Source organism: Xiphias gladius, chromosome 6, assembly GCF_016859285.1.
Source record: "Xiphias gladius isolate SHS-SW01 ecotype Sanya breed wild chromosome 6, ASM1685928v1, whole genome shotgun sequence".
Classification (NCBI taxonomy): domain Eukaryota; kingdom Metazoa; phylum Chordata; class Actinopteri; order Istiophoriformes; family Xiphiidae; genus Xiphias; species Xiphias gladius.
In genome coordinates, this window is record NC_053405.1 from 26,618,708 (window position 1) to 26,635,825 (window position 17,118).

General features: G+C 45.3%; 2 protein-coding genes across 6 annotated transcripts in view; both read right to left on the reverse strand.

Annotated features, from left to right (window-relative positions):
• Positions 1 to 7,706: 7,706 nt before the first annotated feature.
• On the reverse strand, positions 7,707 to 11,467 carry gfi1ab (growth factor independent 1A transcription repressor b). Its single transcript, XM_040128448.1, has 7 exons — positions 11,312 to 11,467; positions 10,417 to 10,602; positions 9,399 to 9,775; positions 8,981 to 9,118; positions 8,664 to 8,829; positions 8,276 to 8,517; positions 7,707 to 8,137 (listed from the first exon to the last, which is right to left on the reverse strand). Exons 1-6 carry the CDS (start codon positions 11,421 to 11,423, stop codon positions 8,339 to 8,341), a joined length of 1,158 nt encoding a protein of 385 aa, XP_039984382.1. The 5' UTR covers positions 11,424 to 11,467; the 3' UTR covers positions 7,707 to 8,137; positions 8,276 to 8,338.
• Positions 11,468 to 16,138: 4,671 nt separating this feature from the next.
• Positions 16,139 to 17,118, reverse strand: part of evi5b (ecotropic viral integration site 5b) — a 36,431-nt gene continuing 35,451 nt past the window's right edge. For all 5 annotated transcript variants that reach the window (XM_040128443.1, XM_040128446.1, XM_040128442.1 and 2 more), the window contains one exon: positions 16,139 to 16,752. In XM_040128443.1, the coding sequence (XP_039984377.1) occupies positions 16,480 to 16,752 (273 nt within the window). In that variant the 3' untranslated portion in view covers positions 16,139 to 16,479. The remainder of the gene's footprint in view (positions 16,753 to 17,118) is intronic.

Genomic DNA, 17,118 nt, shown 5'->3' on the forward strand with positions numbered 1-17,118 from the left:
CTTGGCTTGGTCATTTGTGAAATGGATCTTATCAATTTTTTAGAAAGATTCATAGCTGCAATCAGGCCTGGTTAAGGGGATGACAGTATCTTGGAGTAACATCTTGTGTGCTAGCTGCTCATTCACGGGTCGTACGCTGTTTGCATAGATAATATAACCTGAAAGAGGTTTTGTGTGTTATTTTGACAGAGGCGCTGAACTTCCCTGTTACAACACCTCTTACTACTCAATTAACATTTTGGCTACACAACAGTGGGTTGTACCGTACATGGTTTGTTTATTTATGCATTGCGTCCCTATTAATGTAGAGTTTTTGTGTTTTTTTGTTTTTTTTTCATCGAATCAAGGTAGATGTGCTTTGGCTTTTTGACTCTGGTGAACAGAAACAGTGAAAACAAACCTCTACAAAGTGAAAATGAAATTTAAAAAAGTAACTTAATTACAAATACAAAATACATGTTTGCATAACTAGTCATCCACTCCAAGTCCGTATTTAATAGATGCCCCTTTGGCAGCGATTCCAGCCCGGAGTCTGTGTGGACAGGTCTTAGTCATCTTTGCATATCTGGACGATGCAATTTTCCCCCATTCCTCCTAGCAAAGCGCTAAAGATCAGTCAGGTTGCACGGGGATCGTGCGTGAACAACCTTTTTTTAATTCGAGCAACAATTTATGGGTTGAACTCTGATCTTTTCAGAGATCTTTCTCGGCCCCTCCAGAACATTAATGTTGTTTTTCAGCCATTCCTGTGCAGTTTTTGAGCACGGCCTGCTCCAGACAGATTTATGATTTGGACTCCAAGGGATGTTCAGTGACTTGGAATTTTTTTTTTTTTTTTGTATCCATCCCCTGACGTGTGCCTTTCAGTCATCTTTTCGCAGAGTCGCTTGAAGTGTTGCTTTGTCTTTATAGTGTAGGTTTTGTCTCGGTGGATACTAAAGCCAATTTAAACCGCCTTGGATACACACAGGAATGTGACTTCAACTCACCCCACTGATGGGGTTTAAAACGTTATGCAAACATTTAATTTAATTTAATTCGATTGAATTTAATTTAATTTAAATACCTTTTAACTGTTAACTTTTCTGTGTCATCTGTGTCAAAATAGTAACATCAAATCTATTTTGAGTCAACGTTGTAAAACAAGAAAACATGAAAACTAAAAAAGAGCGGGGGTGAACACTTGTTATAGCCACTACAAGTACATTGTGATTTAGATGTGCTTTGCACTTGTGGGTAGTAAGATATTGGCAATAACTGCTGCGCTCTGGATGGAGTGTGCTTTGAACTAGTTTTGCAGAATTTCACATAGTGTGTCTGGGACTCGGTATTGTTTTTTAAATTTTCAGTGTAAGTCTAGATACAATAACTCATTTTTCAGTACCTTACTTTTCGATATAGAAACGCGTTCAAAACCCCCTGTTCATCTATTAAAAGAAGCCAAACCTTTTGAATATTAAATTTATTCTCTGAACACCAGCAGTTGTACAAATACTTTGCGTGAACAAAATACATTGGAAAATTGGCCAAATTATGGTTTAAATCAAAGCTCTCCAATAAAAACAAAAAGTACACAAAAAGAAAAAATCAGGGCCATACATCCAAGCGTTAATCATGCCTTCCTCAAAATCAAAACATTGGATACTAAATCAAGGAGGGTAATTTTCCACATCTTGATACATGACATATTTTTTCAAATACTCTGTGCTATGAACACCAGCACAAAAAAGTATCGAGGTTCAGTCCCCTGCCCTAAAAGAATTTTACTGCACAATCAACAGCACAGTCTTATACCTGCATTAACTGTGTAGCATGCAAGGATTTGTGCATGAATCTCTCAGTTTTACATTCTGCACATCTTTTCATCACAAATTCTCAGCGCTGTAAAACCTTTTTATGAGGGAACAAGAATATCAGCCACACACTAAAAGGCTACAAAGCTCTTTCTTGTCACTTGATTTCATTTCCATGTGTTGTCTTTCCCCTGAAGAGAAGAGAATCCTTTGTTATCAAGCCTTTTAACCAGAGTGGATCCTTTTAATGTCACCTTCAGGATTCATATGTTATTAGACATGATTTCAGAAACCAGGCCAACAAGGCCGGCAGCAAATGCAGTAGAAGGATTGAACACAGGTTCTTTTTGTCAGGTACAGGATAAAGAATGATGCAAACCATCCAGAGAGCAGGGGACTGTGACACAGCCACAAGTTCTTACTGAGCGATGGCAGAGCAGCCTTTTTGTTCCTGAGTGACAGCTCACATCCAAATTGTCTAGTGATATGTAATGCTAAATGAACCGGATAAACATGTCTTTAAATGAGTGGACAGACTCAGCAGCCCCCCCCCCTCTTTCATCAAACCTGTGAGTCCCCGTCGTGGCCAGCCCCCCACACACCCACCACCATCCGCACCCCCACGGACTCATGCTGTTCAGGGCCCCAGACCCTCAGAACAGAGCCCGGCTAATGGAAAGCTTTCAAGGCAGCTGGAAAAAAAAAAATGTCAGCTCTCGTTTGGGCTCCACCATTTTCTGTTGTCACTGGTGTGTATGTGTGTGTGTGTGTGTGTGTGGTCGTGGCTTTCGAGTCACACACACATGCACAAACACCTTGGGACATGCCATTATAAACAGGCCTGAAAAACTGAAAACAACAACACTGTTCACCCCCCTCCACACACATGCGCACACACACACACACACACACCTGCATTGGCCTGCATGGATGTCTCGTATTATGTTGGGCTGAAAAATACTGTACAAAACCAGAATTTCTTCATTCTTAAATTGTTGATAATTATTGAACTTAATTATTTTAAACAAAAGTGAGAAAGTGCTTTACAGCATAAAGCCAAGCAGACAACCACAACAATGAAATACAAAATAAAACAAGACAATATATCCTTGAAATCCGGTGGACAAAAACAACTGGATGAAATAGGTAAAATAAGAGGGAACCGCATTAAGTAAAATCAGGGTAAACTATACCCTGAAAGGGACTTAAAAGAGGTTTGTATTGTACAGTGCTGTAGCTACTTGCCTGGACATGTAATGCTGTAAAAGTCAGCAATCAAATTTTAAAATCATTTCTAAAATGAAGAGCCAGCCAGCACAGAGAAGCTGAAACAGGCGTAATATGAGCCCATCGCTTAGTTCTAGTTAAAAGCCCTGCAGCTGAGTTTAGTATAATCTGTCGCCTGTCTGGGGCTTTTTGTTGAAGGCAGGTGAAAAGTGCATTGAAATGATCAGGACGAGACAAAACAAACTCATCCACTGTGTGTGTCGTTCTGTATCTTCGAAACCAGGTGTAGGTCCAAATGTTTTGCTTTGTTTCACGGTTAGTAACGTGGCGATTAAACTTCAAGCTGCGATCGAATGTTCTGGCCTTTTCAAGATTTTTATCGACAGGTTGATGGTTGGATCGGGTGATAGCTGATCAGAAATATGCGGAGGGTTAATAATGAGAACATCTGTCTTGTCCGCATTTAGCTAAAGAATATTGGTTACGATTCAGTTTTTTTTTACTTCAAATAGACATTTCTGTAATGACAGCTGCATATCAAGGTCAGTGGGCTTTGTTGGAAGGTGTGGATACTGTTCGTGTCCTCGCCATCAATATGAAATGAGACGCCATATTACCAAAAGCGAGCAAACGCAGGGAAAATGAAGTAGCACCCAGAATTGACCCTTTTTTGATTCATCTACTTCTGTAATATTAACCATTCTCTAAACCACTAGTCCTGTTCAGGTTCACTGGGGGCTGCAACCTCTCCCAGCATGTAATGCGCGAGAGTCTCGGGCTACACCCCCACAGCCCAGACAGGGCTGCTCTGACATCGGAGGACGCCAAACTCAGTCGCCCGCGATCCTTTTTTGAAACTTTCAACTTGAGATAAATTGCTTTGTTAATGGTGTATTCATTTGTATTAATTCTTTGTCCTCGCTGTAAAAGTCTCGCTGGTGTCTGAAAGCGGTCCAGGGGAAGCCTGGTGTGTGTGTGTGTGTGCGGCTGGTGCTCCAGGAGCAAGCTTGTCAGCCCGGAGAGGCCCGGCTCTCCCCACACGTGTTCAGCCCGTCAGCTGCCTCGCTGATGTCTCTTGTTATTATTTTCCCTCCGTTCTGCTGCCTTTTCTTTGCAGAGTCATGAATAATTTGTGTCTACGCCTTGTTGCTCGATGACAGCTGTGCAGTTGGTTTGCAGTCTGTTTTTCGGATCAGGTGAATAATGAATAAGCCTCGGCAACAAAAGAGCCGTGGCCTATATGAGCCCTGCCTCTCATCGTCTGCCCCAGCTTGGCTGGCGTGTCAGCCACGGGGGAGGGGACAGGTGAGCAGGGAAGTCTCTCTGATTCACAAACTTTCTTAAATGAAAGGTGTAGACAGAGGCTATGAAAATAGTTTAATTTCAAACCTTTCCCTTCTACCGAGAATTTCTTATCATTTCCTGTGTCAACCGTATGAATCAGTGCTTTTTCTCCCAAGCTTGCTGCCGGAGATCCTGCACGTCTCTCAGGCTATCTTCTATCTAACTCGTCAAACCTGTGTGAGATCTGCTGAATAGACCGTGAGAACAGATAACCCATTATTATCACAATATACACAGCGAGTCGACTCGCCCTCAGGGAAATAATCACATTTGCTCTCTCTTCATACTGTCTCACCAGCCTTCTTTCTAATGAAAAGTAGCCTACGCCATAACGATTTCATCATTCACCAGATGTTGCTGATTCTAGATACGGATGCTTGTCAGCTGCGTGGGTAGGATCTTGACCTTTTCTTTCCTCTAACCTTTGAGGTAAAAAGTGGTGTTTTAATCACATTCTTTCCGTTGGTGCGTCCAACTGAACATCACAGTATCACTGCTTTCAAAAGCCGTTTGCTTCTTGCTGACCTGTGGCAATGTCTTCCCTACAGTTTTCAAGTCTCGTTTCAAGAGTTTTGTTTCCTAACGTTGGAAAATAAAGTCAGAAAATGGTTATATAGACGCAGTTGTAGCCAATATGACAGTAAAACCTTACAAATAATAGATAGTCTTGTTTTATTCCAGAATTGGGAATTTGTGCAGTGTGTTTAACCATTAGAAGAGGCAAAAATCATAATCAAATACCAAAGTATGTCTCTAAAATCCCTCTTTTATAATTTATGTTTAATTTGAGATTAATAATGAATCATCCAAAACCACGACACTGAACTTTCTAATTGCGCTACTGTGTCTGTCAAGAGAAATGAATCAAGCCATACCTCTGTGTGTGCAGTGGGCATGCGTGGTCGATGTGGTTGTGTGTTGCGCGCGTGTCTTGAGCGTGTGCACTTATGGACCGAGGTGCGGGCCTAGATTCGAGCCTCAGACTGCAGTGCTCTGATTACTCGCGCACTCAAATCGATCGCGCCGTACTCTATTCATATTTGATATGCCTCGGGGCAGCGGGGTAATGCTTTAAAGAAATCCACCCGTGCCCATGGAGCAAATCTGGTCAGCCTGATGGCGCGTTTGAAGACTTTCGCTCGAAAAGCTCCTCTCTGGGATTGTGCTCGAGGAGCTTTGCTCAGAGGGAACCGCGCAATACCTCCTGAGTTGTTTGGTTTTATTTTTTTTAAATCCTTGCAAATGATTAGATTTTTAATCACAAATCAGTGATTTAAGTCATCCGAAACGTTAAAGGTGAATTTTGGTGTCAAAAGTTCAGAATTTACCTGCTCCGCACAAGCGGTGAGCTGTCACACTGGAAATTACCCACTAGCCCATTACTTCAAAGGGGATGTGGTAAGGCTGGTGGCTTGAGGCTGCCTCAGAGTGTTAAAGACTTTCAGTGAAAAACTCGTTGCAAAAAGGAGGCCGATCCCCTGTGACCGGATTCGGCATCACTGAGAGTCTGCCCTTTTCAGGTGGCAGCTTCCGCCCCAGTCATTGATCTGACTCTTTGTAATATCCTTTGCAAACTGCACATTCCCTGTTACATGAGCCACTCTTGGAAATAGCCCTTTGACATGTACTTTTTAATCTCAATTTGGAATCGGGAATGTGGGGTTTTTTGCACGGGAAGTTTCTTTTTATTTAAGGAGAACAAATGATGCGACCCGCCCGCCGTGCCACGTTGAACCATTGTGCACAGCTCCTGGAGGTCCTGCCTTAAATGAGCTTGCCTTTCCCTGTTCTCTTTCAGCTTGTTCATCTCGGGGTTTAAAATATTCAGCATTTTTGTCAGGCCTGCATGTTGTACGATTTGGGGGGGGGGGGGGGGGAGTGAGGCGTGGAAAATCCTTGAGAAGTCAGTGATTTCAATCAATGTTGGGGGGAAGAAAACCAACGGATTGCTTCTCTCGTTCTCCCCTTTTGCTCAGTCAGCCTTAGAAAAGAAGGCACGGTGAAAGAATTAAGTCGTTAATTAAGACAGAAGTTCATGTCCTCTAGGTCGAGCATGTGGGGTGAAACTCACCCAACCAGCATTCAGATCCTCAGTATCAAAATGACGGAGGTCATATGAAAATGACTGTATCTTGGTCATAAATGAACTGATTTTTTTTTTGGTCATATTTTTGTGTTTTATTATTTTCTAATGATGACTGAATTGAAGTCCTACTTCCCACCGAGGCTATCTTTGTAACACAACCGCTACAGTGTGTCACTGTCTAAAAGAAGGATGTATATACTGTATTTCTTGCATTTGCTGTAATTTACCGACAGGGTCTGAGTAGGGGTCCTTGCTGCCTGATAAAATGAAATTCGGATGCCCTGCAATCCGCCCAGAGACCCCAGATGAAATCCATGTCTGCCCGTCGCTTATTCCGCAGCTGATCACAATTCACCACATGAAAGCCAAAGGAGCGCAAACCATTTCAGACCTCATCTCCGCACCAGTCCCTCTGAGGATCACAGCTGCTGTGTGCGGTTCCTCGTCCGCCAGCTTTCTGCCAAAAGTCGTTTTTTTTTTTTTTTCAAATAACAGCCACGAGGGTAAACAGCGTTTGCTTAACGGTTAGATCTGCTCAGACTGTTTAGGGTCCAAACACATGGTTCCAGTGGTCAAAACAAACAGTCGCCTCTGGGCAATCACAATCACGGCAGCAGGATGGCTAAATGTCCCGGCCCCTCCGTTTTGTTTTGTTTTGTTTTTTATCTGCCCGTGGCTTTAGTTTTCTACATAAACACTTCGAAAACATCTTCCTTTCGTAGAGTTTTAGTTTGTGGGTGGAAGATTAAAATGAAGCAGTTAACTCCGATGAAGATAAATCACTGCCAGAGCCACGCGTGAAATAATCGACGGCAAGGACGTGAAATCAGCCACTACGACTTAATATAATAAAGATACTAATGATAACGTGGTTATTATATAATCATAAATTCCACTTGACTTGGACTATAGGCTGCGGAGGCTGCGAGGTGCCCAAAAGGCCAGTTCCAGCCACTTCTGCTGTGATTTTGGTGATGAAACCCGTGTGAAATGACCAGTGAACCGTATTAGATTTGGACCGACTGTCGAACATTCATTTCCTTTAGTCCTGAGATTTTCCCACCCCCTTGGAAAAAAAAAAAAAAAAGTCATATTCCACCTTTAGATTTTTATTGCATTTTTGATTTCAGTAGAAAAATAAAATAAAATAAAAAAATCCAATAGCCTGCAAAATGGAGTGTATTTATTTTGTAAACGACAAAAGGTTTATTCTGACAAGAAAATGTGCAAAATGTTAAACAACAAAAAATAAAGAAAAAAACTGAAGATGACGGCTCACACATGGCCGGTAACCCTCCAGTGTGAGGAGGCTGTTTTGCCTGATTTAGTCCCAGCAAATAAAAAAACAACCAAACCAAACCGAAAAACAAAAAAAAACAAACCCTCTGTGCTTTGGAGAAGCGCAGATTTCATCTGCTCTCGGCGGCTTTTATCGTCGATCCGGTTGTTGAAGTGTGAGGACAAATATTTGGGGTTTCGTGGCCACTGGGGCCGATTCCTATCAGTCCGCACGCGAACGCAAGACACGTCTCTCTGTCTCTCTCCCAGCTCGCAGCTTATCTCTGGTTTCCCGGGCCTCCGTGACTCTCTGCAGTTGGGTGGTGTATTTAGTGTTGCTGATGTCTTCACACTGCAGAACGGTTGTGTGTCGAAGCCTAAGTCTCATTCGGTGGATTTCTGCGTTTTCCTTGATAAAATAAATAAAAGAAAAAAAAAAAAAGAAAAAAAAAAAATATATATATATGCCGTTGGCTCATGTTATTAAATATATTTTCAGTGTACTTTCACATTAACTCTCTGCAATGTCTTTGTCAGATCCTCTCACTCGTTTCCAGGAATAAGAACGCACGGACTCCCGAGGTCCGGCCGCATGAGATGTCGCGGGGCTTCACTTCAGCCCGTGCTGCGTCTCTTTGTGTCTCCGCAGGTCCACCTTCCGCTGGAAGCCCTTGCCGCAGAGGTCGCAGCCGAACGGCTTGTACCCCGTGTGTTTCCTGCTGTGCGTGATGAGGTTGGAGCTCTGGCTGAAGGCTTTCCCGCACACCTGACATTTGTGCGGTTTCTCGCCTGGGGAGAAAAACAAAAAACAAAAACAAAATAATGAAAGAAAACCCACACACATTTCGAAAACACATTAGTTGGGTTTACTCTTTACTGAACATTGGCTAAACTCGATTTGACCATCCAGGCTTCTCTCCCTTTTCTCCACTTGCCTGTGTGGATGAAAGTGTGTTTCTTCATGTCTGACTTCTGGTGGAACCTCTTCCCGCAGTACTGGCACGGGTAAGGCCGAGTGTCGGAGTGGATGAGCAGGTGCGTCGACAGAGTGGACGACCTCTTGAAGCTTTTGCCGCATATTTTGCAGTCGAAGCTCCTCTCCTGAAACGCGAGAGGAGGCGGCTTCAATCGTGATTTTCGAGTCAGCACGCCCTTCCGGACAGGAAGGCAGGTCGACGAGAAGATGATGCCGACGCAGAGAAGGTGTGAATTGGAGGTCGGGGCCGGGTGTCGAGTGTGTGTGTGAGGTTACCTGCGAGTGCACGGCTTTGTGTTGCTCCAGGCTGACGGCGTGGCCGAAGGTCTTGCCGCAGATTTCACAGGCAAATGGCCGGGTGCCGCTGTGCGACCTGCGGACGTGGACTTCCAAGCCGTGCGGAGTAGAAAAGACCTGACGGAAAGACAAGTGGGGGTTATAGAAGATGTGGAAAATAACAGCAACGTTTCGGTGAAAATAGTTTTTGTTGTTCAACAAATGATTCATTCATTCCTATCAAGGAAGTCATAGGTCAGAGCCATTGAGTGTCCTGCTCGAGGACACTTCAGCAGTGTCTGAAGCCCCATCACCCAGTGGGCACTTTTTTTTGTGGGTGTTTTTTTTTTTCTTTATTTTAGAAGACCACCACCTTTATCCCTGCAAAGCCGAGGCCGTGCTGCAACTCCGTCCTCACCTTACTGCACTTCACACACTTGTAGGCACCATTGAGGATGAGGCCGGAGCACAGCAGGTCAGCCTGGGCCTTGACGTTGGCTGTTTTCCCGTGGAGGCCTCCCTCAGGGAACAGCAGAGCAGCGGCCTGCCTCCTGTAGTCGCCGTAAGGCTCCTCTCCCAGAACCCGGTCCGAGTACAGGGCCGAGTGGGCCCTCTGGTCCCGGTAAAAGGCCATCGCCGGCGGGCCCCTGTCCACCTCCATGCTAGGGCGGAGACTCTGCTGCGCCAGGGGCCGCAGCCCGGGCCCCATGTAGCTTCTCCAGGCGTACGGCCGGAAGGGGACGGTGAAGGGCTGGGTCTCGTCCGCCAGAGGAGACAGGGATTTCTCTGAATCGGCTGGAGAGGCGAACAGATGAGAACTGAATGAGACCAGTGACGTGGCTAAAGTTGGGCCTTTACAGGGCTGAGATAAGGAGTCATGCGATGTTCTTTCAGAGAATTCCCAGATGTTGGTACTGTTTGGGAGAGCAGGAATATCAGGCGATGAAGAGGAAGTCGGCACTATCATAAATCAGTGAGCATTGGACTTATACTTTTATCTACAAACAAGTATCATTAGTTATAGAAGGATGCTGTACAGCCTTGCTTAGATTTATATTTTTAAAAAAAGGACAGGAAATATCTAAACTCAATATCGAGTAGTCCACCACAAAGACCCCGTACGGTTCAGTTATGGGAATGATCCAAGTGATCATCGTAATTCACCAAGCAAGCATCATGGTGTGATGGCCTCCGCAATATGCTGGACAATGAAAGGCTCACGCTATATATCAGATACACACAAGGCAAAAAACACAGAGACTTGAAGCGTGTGTGCGGCGCGTCCTCGCAGGAATTAGCGCGGCAGTGAGTCTATCATCACCTCAGAGTAGCTGGGATTTTTTTTTCTTGCCTCCTCAAGTCTCGGCCTTTAGCGTGTACGGTGTGTGCGAGCCGCGGCACCGGGCCGTAAGGGGGATGTGTGGTGGTTTGTGTACCCGGTGATGCGGAGGGGGACGGCGTCCTCCAGAAGTCCTCGTAGTCCGGGCAACGGCCGCACAGGCTGCCGCCGCAGCTCAGCGGGGACTTGGGGCAGAAGTCCGCCGCGTCCGCCGGGCGGGAGTCCGGGGAGAGGCCGTACGCGTCCGCCGTGGCGTCGCTGTCGTCTGGGAGCTTGTCTGCCTCTGAGGGGGGGACACACGGAGGACAGTCAGCGTCGCGGCGAGGAGGCGCTCGGTTTTAAGGCCATCCTGATGTTTTCGACAGAACGCTATAGCACTGCACAGCTGTAATGGCCCACGATGTTGGGCTACTACTGGACCCTTCAAAATAACAATTGACAGCACCTACATACAATGATGGCACCGTACGCGAATTGTCGAGATGCGGCAGGTTTATCAGATGTACAAAATGACCTAAAGGTAGGAGCAGGAATACCTTATGTTTACCGATAACCTATAATGTGACAGAAAAACAGTGGTTATTACAATAGAAAATAAAAAAATGTGACACTAGGAATACCACGCAGTTTAAATGTATTTATCAGAGGGAATTTTCGTTGGAAGAACAGCCGTTAAGTAAACATCAGTAATTCCACTGTAATTTTCGTTCACTGAAATAATTTACAAGAGCGCGTTTTTTAGGCCTCTGCCAATAAACGGCGCCGGCGCTTTCCAGTCCTTTAAACCGCAAAATCAGATACACTTGTTCGCATACGGTTTCCCCTGGTGTTTCCATTCTGCAAAAAAAAAAAAAAAATGTCGGCAACGAACGCGCTCGAAAGGGCTTTATAGTTTGAAAACAACTTTCAAATATCAAATGGAGTGAGGGGGGGGGAAAAAAGTTTAAAGAGTCGTTTACGCAGTGAGGGATATTTCATCTTTTGGCACATACCTGAGCAGATATGCGCCAGGACGGCGTCCAGCCTGCGGTAGTCATCCTCTAGGGTCCGGGGCTGGTGGTAACTGTGCGCCTTCTTACTCTTCACCAAGAAGGAGCGAGGCATCTCCGCTCTGAGAGCACACAAACCGGTGAGAACGACCCAGCTGCAGAGAGGAGTCCACCCGGTGGACGCGCGCTGCTCGCTCTGAGCCCCTGCGAAGGCTGGAGCTCCACTGGTGGTGGTGGTGGTGGTGGTGATAGGGGGAGTGGGGAGGGGGGGGGGCGGCTCCGAGGGCCTTAAGGGGAGAGTTCGACCTGGCGACGGAGCATGCGCCGACCGAGCTCCTACGGTCCGCCAGGTGTTGCACGGACAGGTGTCGCTGCCGCGGCTCAGCTCCCTGCAGTAAATAGCCCCCCCCCCCCTGCAGTGTTTTAGTCAGTGAGATTGCAGGTGATAGGAAACCAGTCAGCAGCGGGGGCGACTTCTTGTCACGTCCCCAAAGCAACTTTGCTCATTTCAGGACTTGACTTGTTATCAGAGGCCTATGACTCGTTGATGTACCTTTGTTCCACTCTTGTTTTGTCAAGAAACACCCGTGGAATTATCAGAAGTTCGTTTTTTTTCTCCCTGTTTTTGTCGTTGTTGGTTTCAAATAAAAATAAAAATCAGACAACACCGAATCTACGGGACTTCGGAACCCCGAAGCCCCTTTTCGCGGTGCTCGTCGCACCGCCTGGAGCGGCGGGATCCCCGCTCTCATCGGGCTCCCCCGGCTCGTGTCGGCCGAGGGAGCCCGAGGCGATCGGGAGAAGCGATAGACGTTTTATCAGCGCTTCTGCATAATCTCTGGAGAGGGGGCAGAGGGAGAGGAAACGCGGAGGCGCACCCCAGGGCGCCTCGCCGAGAGTCTGCATGTAGCACGTAGTGGTAAAATATAATGGGTGGTGGAAACTCTGAACCGACCGTGTCCTCCTCTCTTACTATAGATCACGGTCGCTTTTAAGTACAATTTCAGCAACACTACAATTTGACCAAACCCCGCAGGTTTTGTCAGGTGTGTGTGTTTTGGCCGAATCCTGCCTAAAATAAAACAGAGTAATTTAATAGTAAGAACAGCCTCCCCATAAAAAGCACATTCATTTTCCTCGGGATTAAACCTGCGGACTCCAGGGGTCCCACACCTGACACGGTTCGGGCTGCAGCTTGGCCCCGGTCCGCTGGTCAGTTGAGGCCGCGGACTGTCGTCATGCGACCGACCGTCGCCGTCCTCACGGCGACCGCTTCACGTTGCCCTGGGCGGCGACGGAGACGCACGGGTTTCCCCCCGTCCGCCCAGGACGCGGATGGCAGCGGCTTGCTCGGCGTCATTGCGCGCCCGGCGACAGGGCAGAGGCCAAGGCAGTGAGTCCGCCGCGGGTGCCGCAAACGCGTCCCTTAACCTTTAGGGCGACGGAGTGGGCGCAGCGTTCAGTGTGAATCGAATCCACATTTAACTGGAACTGTATGTGGATTTCAAGATTTAAGAGTTTGTCCCCACAGAGCGGAACTGAACCCCCGCACTGGGTGACTTTTAACATTTTCGATCTGTCAGTTGATCAGCTCATGTCGAATCTTAGAGCTTCCCTCCACTAAAACACAAAACTGCGAACGGGGATCGGGGGGTTGGGGTTGGGGGGGGGGGGGGGGCTGTATCAAGCCCTGGCACGCACACTGCCCGTTTGGACCCGGTCTGGCAGCTGTGAGATGCAGCCCACACGGCGCGCATCCGTGGGCTGCAGGGCCGACCGGCCTATCGGCGAGCGAGGCACAGGAAATCAAAGCTTGGCGTGCCCCGGCGCGATTAGCCGCGCCACGGCCGTGGCATCCGGACGCCGCGCTGGTCACGATAGGGGGCCGGGACCGATAAAGGTCCAAGGCGGCGGGCTCGGCTGCCCGGAGCGAGCCGATAGGGGCGAAGGAGAGGAGTTTCGCAAGGCGACGTAATAAGAAGCAAGGATGCCATCCTGCCGTAAGAGGAAAAAGAGTTCAATACAAGAGATCTAATGTTGTTGCTATTGCTATTATTACTGTTGTCATTATTATTATTACTATTAATATTTCCCGTACTCCTGCAGAAGCCAACGTTTGTCTGAACTTATTTTTGTTCACGTTCGGCTGCTTTACCTGCCCAGATTCGATGAATTTCCTCCTCAGCCTGCTTCTGCAGAAGTTACTGTATCTATGTCCTGCTCCCTGGTGAGGTTCAGCTTTTAGGAGATGCCTCGACCGGTCAGAACCCCGAATGATTCATCGCCTCCCATATGGAACCGCAGTGTCTGATTTTAACGTCTCTTGTTATGATGAACATTTCGGGACCCGACTCACAATTTGGACAAATATAAGGCTATTTAACACATACATATATATTTAGGAACTGTAAATAGTAGCGTGTAGTTTATAGTGGGTCTTATCTTTTCCAACGAAGGAGACTTGCTCTAAAGATCGGGTAATGTTAATTGCAAATCCAAACTTGACGGTTATGGTTGAAACGATCCAAATCGTGTTTATATGGCAACATAATCGCGGGCATGTCTGTTTGACAGGTACGAGAAGAAGGTGAGCCGAAGCTGTTTCCCTACAGTGCTGAGGTATTGCAGCCAGCTTGTTAAATTCTGAAGAAAACTCTAAACGACTTTCACGGCGCCATGAAATGCCTGTTCAAAATATCCGCAAGCATGATCAATCACTGCAGTATAAAATACAACATCACATCACACTGAGCTCACAGTTCACTGGCCGTCACAGCTAGACTGCCCTTACTGTCCAGTAAAGAAAAAAAAAAAAGAAGAAAAAAAAAACACACCATCAGCATTTGGTAATAATACAAACCTGCTTAATCTTTCAGAGTTGTCCGACGAGAAATGCTCTTTTAAAATGTGGTTTAGTGCATTAAATGATTGGTAGTTGAGGCTCAGCTCTGAAAACCGCGAGAAACCACTTCCTGAAACAGTCACTCTAAGCAATAATCTTTACAGAGGAAGGCAGTTTTCAGACTAAAACATCCCACATGCACTCTCAGTCATCTGAAGGCATTTCAGTCTGTGTGAGGAGGCCGAGGTCTGCTGCCACCACGAAGAGACACCAGGCACGGATTTTATCAAACATTTTATTATGAACTCAGCACACACACAAACAAACACACACACACACACACACAATCTCATTTAGTCTCAAGAGTGTGCTGACTGCTCCATAGTGTTGCCATGTGTGTCCTTACTGCACTGCAGACTCAAAAGTGCCATAAAGTGTTCCTCTCCCATCAAACAACAGAGGGTATCTTGTTCATCAAAGGGACATTATCATTACCCACTCAAAGTCACAATCTTTTCTGTTTCCTGGAACTGACTGTCTTTCAGTGAATAAAGGAGTTAGTGTTCAATATGGACATTCAGAGAAATTCAGAGGCTTACGCATCCAGGTCCTTACACATGAAATGGAGTGGAACTGGCGCGTGAATGAGCACAATACAGAATGTAGTGCTTACTTTGGTACAACTCTCGGTTCTTCTCCGGATTGTGTTATAAAGTGTACGAATGTATGTTGTCTTGTCTCGGTTTTATGTCCCAAGTCAAGTTCCCTAGGACTGTCATCCATTTGCTTGCAAATCTGTGATACACAAAGCATAAGATAGACATTACTCACGTTTGACTCATCAGCCAATGGGGAGGGTAAAGTTGGGATGCTTTCAGAGAAAGCACTACAATGGCAATAGTAGTACGGAAATAAATCTGTCCTCTTCTGTGATTATTAGTCATGTAAACTGCTCTGAAAACAAGCTGACGTCTTCTAATGAGGAAAGATCGGTTATTCTTTCTGTTAACAGGAAATTACCTCACTAATCTCAAAAACAGGATTTGTTGTTTGTGTAACCATATTAAACATACTGTATGTCCCTTTTATCTGAATTGTAAAATATATTCTAAACGTCAGATATGCAGTAAGATACATATGTTCAAGTTCAAAAGGAGCTGGAAAAAAAACAAAAAACAAAAAAAAACAACCATAATACACATTTACATATCTACAAGTATGCAGATGTCACATTGAGCCTGTGATACACCAGCCCTGGTGAAAAGGCATGCGGTATGTGCTAAGGCCTAAAAGTCATCATTACCTCAGGTCAACGCTGGCTGATACAAGTGGCTTGGAGACGCTTGTCAAGACTCATATTATATATATACATATACACACATGTATATATGTGTATATACACATTTATATATATGTGTGCATATACACACGTATACACACACACGTATATATGTGTATATACACATTTATATATATGTGTGCATATACATACATATATATGTGTGCATATACATACATATACACATATATATATATATATATATACACATATATATATACACATATACACGTATACGTATATACACATATACACGTATATGTATATACACATATACATACATAAATATACATACATACATACATACATACATACATACACATATACATATACATATACATATACACACACACACACACACACGCGCGCACACACACACACACACAAACACACACACACGCACACAGCACTCTTACTATTCTGCTTTCTGCATGATGGACACTTAGTAGTAACGGCATCAATACATTTTGATGTTCATTTATAAAATGATTTAAAAAATATAAAAATACGTTTGATGAAGTATGTAGTATAACATAAAATGTTTTATTGCACAGTCTCTTTCTCTGTGTTGTACCGACAGGAGGGGAAGGTGAGGAGTGACAGGCAGACTACGACCCCCCTCCAACCCCTCATCCCTCCTCCTCCTCCTCCTCCTCCTCCTCCTCCTCCTCCTCTGGTCTCTGTGGCCAAGTAGTTTGAAACGTTCCACATTATTTAATTATCTGCTGAGGTCCAGACTAATGATCTGCCAGCTGTCAGGTGTTTGCTGCTTTCAAGAAGATAACAAGAAAACTACAAAATGGAGGTAAACAATGAAAAACTAAATCCATAAGTGTGATTCTCATGATATGAAATGATGATGCATTTCCTTTCTGAAATTCAGAACTGCAGATCCAGACTTCTTCTCTGAAATGGCTGCTGGAGACATCCTCTCTTCCTCATTGAGTGCTAACAGCCTGTGTACCGACTTTAGCAGCCAGCGGACACTTGTCACACAGTGGTGGACTTGTGGCTGCCACTCTGAGGTACAGAGAGTCGCAGGGCCTCCCCGTCCTCCTCCTCGCTATCGGTGTCTCCGAGGTTGGGGCGCAGTCTGATACGGCCGCTGCTCCTCCGATGGGTTTCCTTGTGGGTGGGGTCTTTGACTCCATCTTCATCTGAAGACTGGTAAGACTCATCATCCTCCACATAGTGATTGACGATGTGAATCCCATCAAAAGTGGGCTGATTGGCCAAGCCCCTCTGCCCTTTTAAGCAGCAAATCTGTGGGAGTAAGCATGATGAGTATTAGGAGCAATGCAAAGACTCATATCCTGCATGCAAAAATGAGAAATACACAGATGTGTAACTTCTGAGGGAGAAAACAAAGACTGAAATATACATCCTGAACAGACACACACAATATGGTAAAATCTATGGCAGTCAGTGATATTCTAGTAGTATCACTGGCACAAATACAATGGGATGTCCTTCACAAATCTGACATGCAGGCAGCAATTGAACCAAAAACCACAAGGGAATAACGTGGTAAGATATGAGCCCCAATTCTATACTACATTGCAATAGTATAATGTATACTTTTTAAAATTAGTATTAAAAAAAAAAATCAATGTAAGTTAAAAACAAAAT

What these genes read in the sequence shown, in the direction of transcription:
- gfi1ab (XM_040128448.1), bottom strand. Translation starts at nt 11,423, where the DNA reads ATGCCTCGCTCCTTCTTGGTGAAGAGTAAGAAGGCGCACAGTTACCAC. An exon ending in CCTGGCGCATATCTGCTCAG is followed by an intron (nt 10,603 to 11,311) that starts GTATGTGCCAAA and finishes TCCCCCCCTCAG; the next exon opens with AGGCAGACAAGCTCCCAGAC. An exon ending in ACAAAGCCGTGCACTCGCAG is followed by an intron (nt 8,830 to 8,980) that starts GTAACCTCACAC and finishes CTCGCGTTTCAG; the next exon opens with GAGAGGAGCTTCGACTGCAA.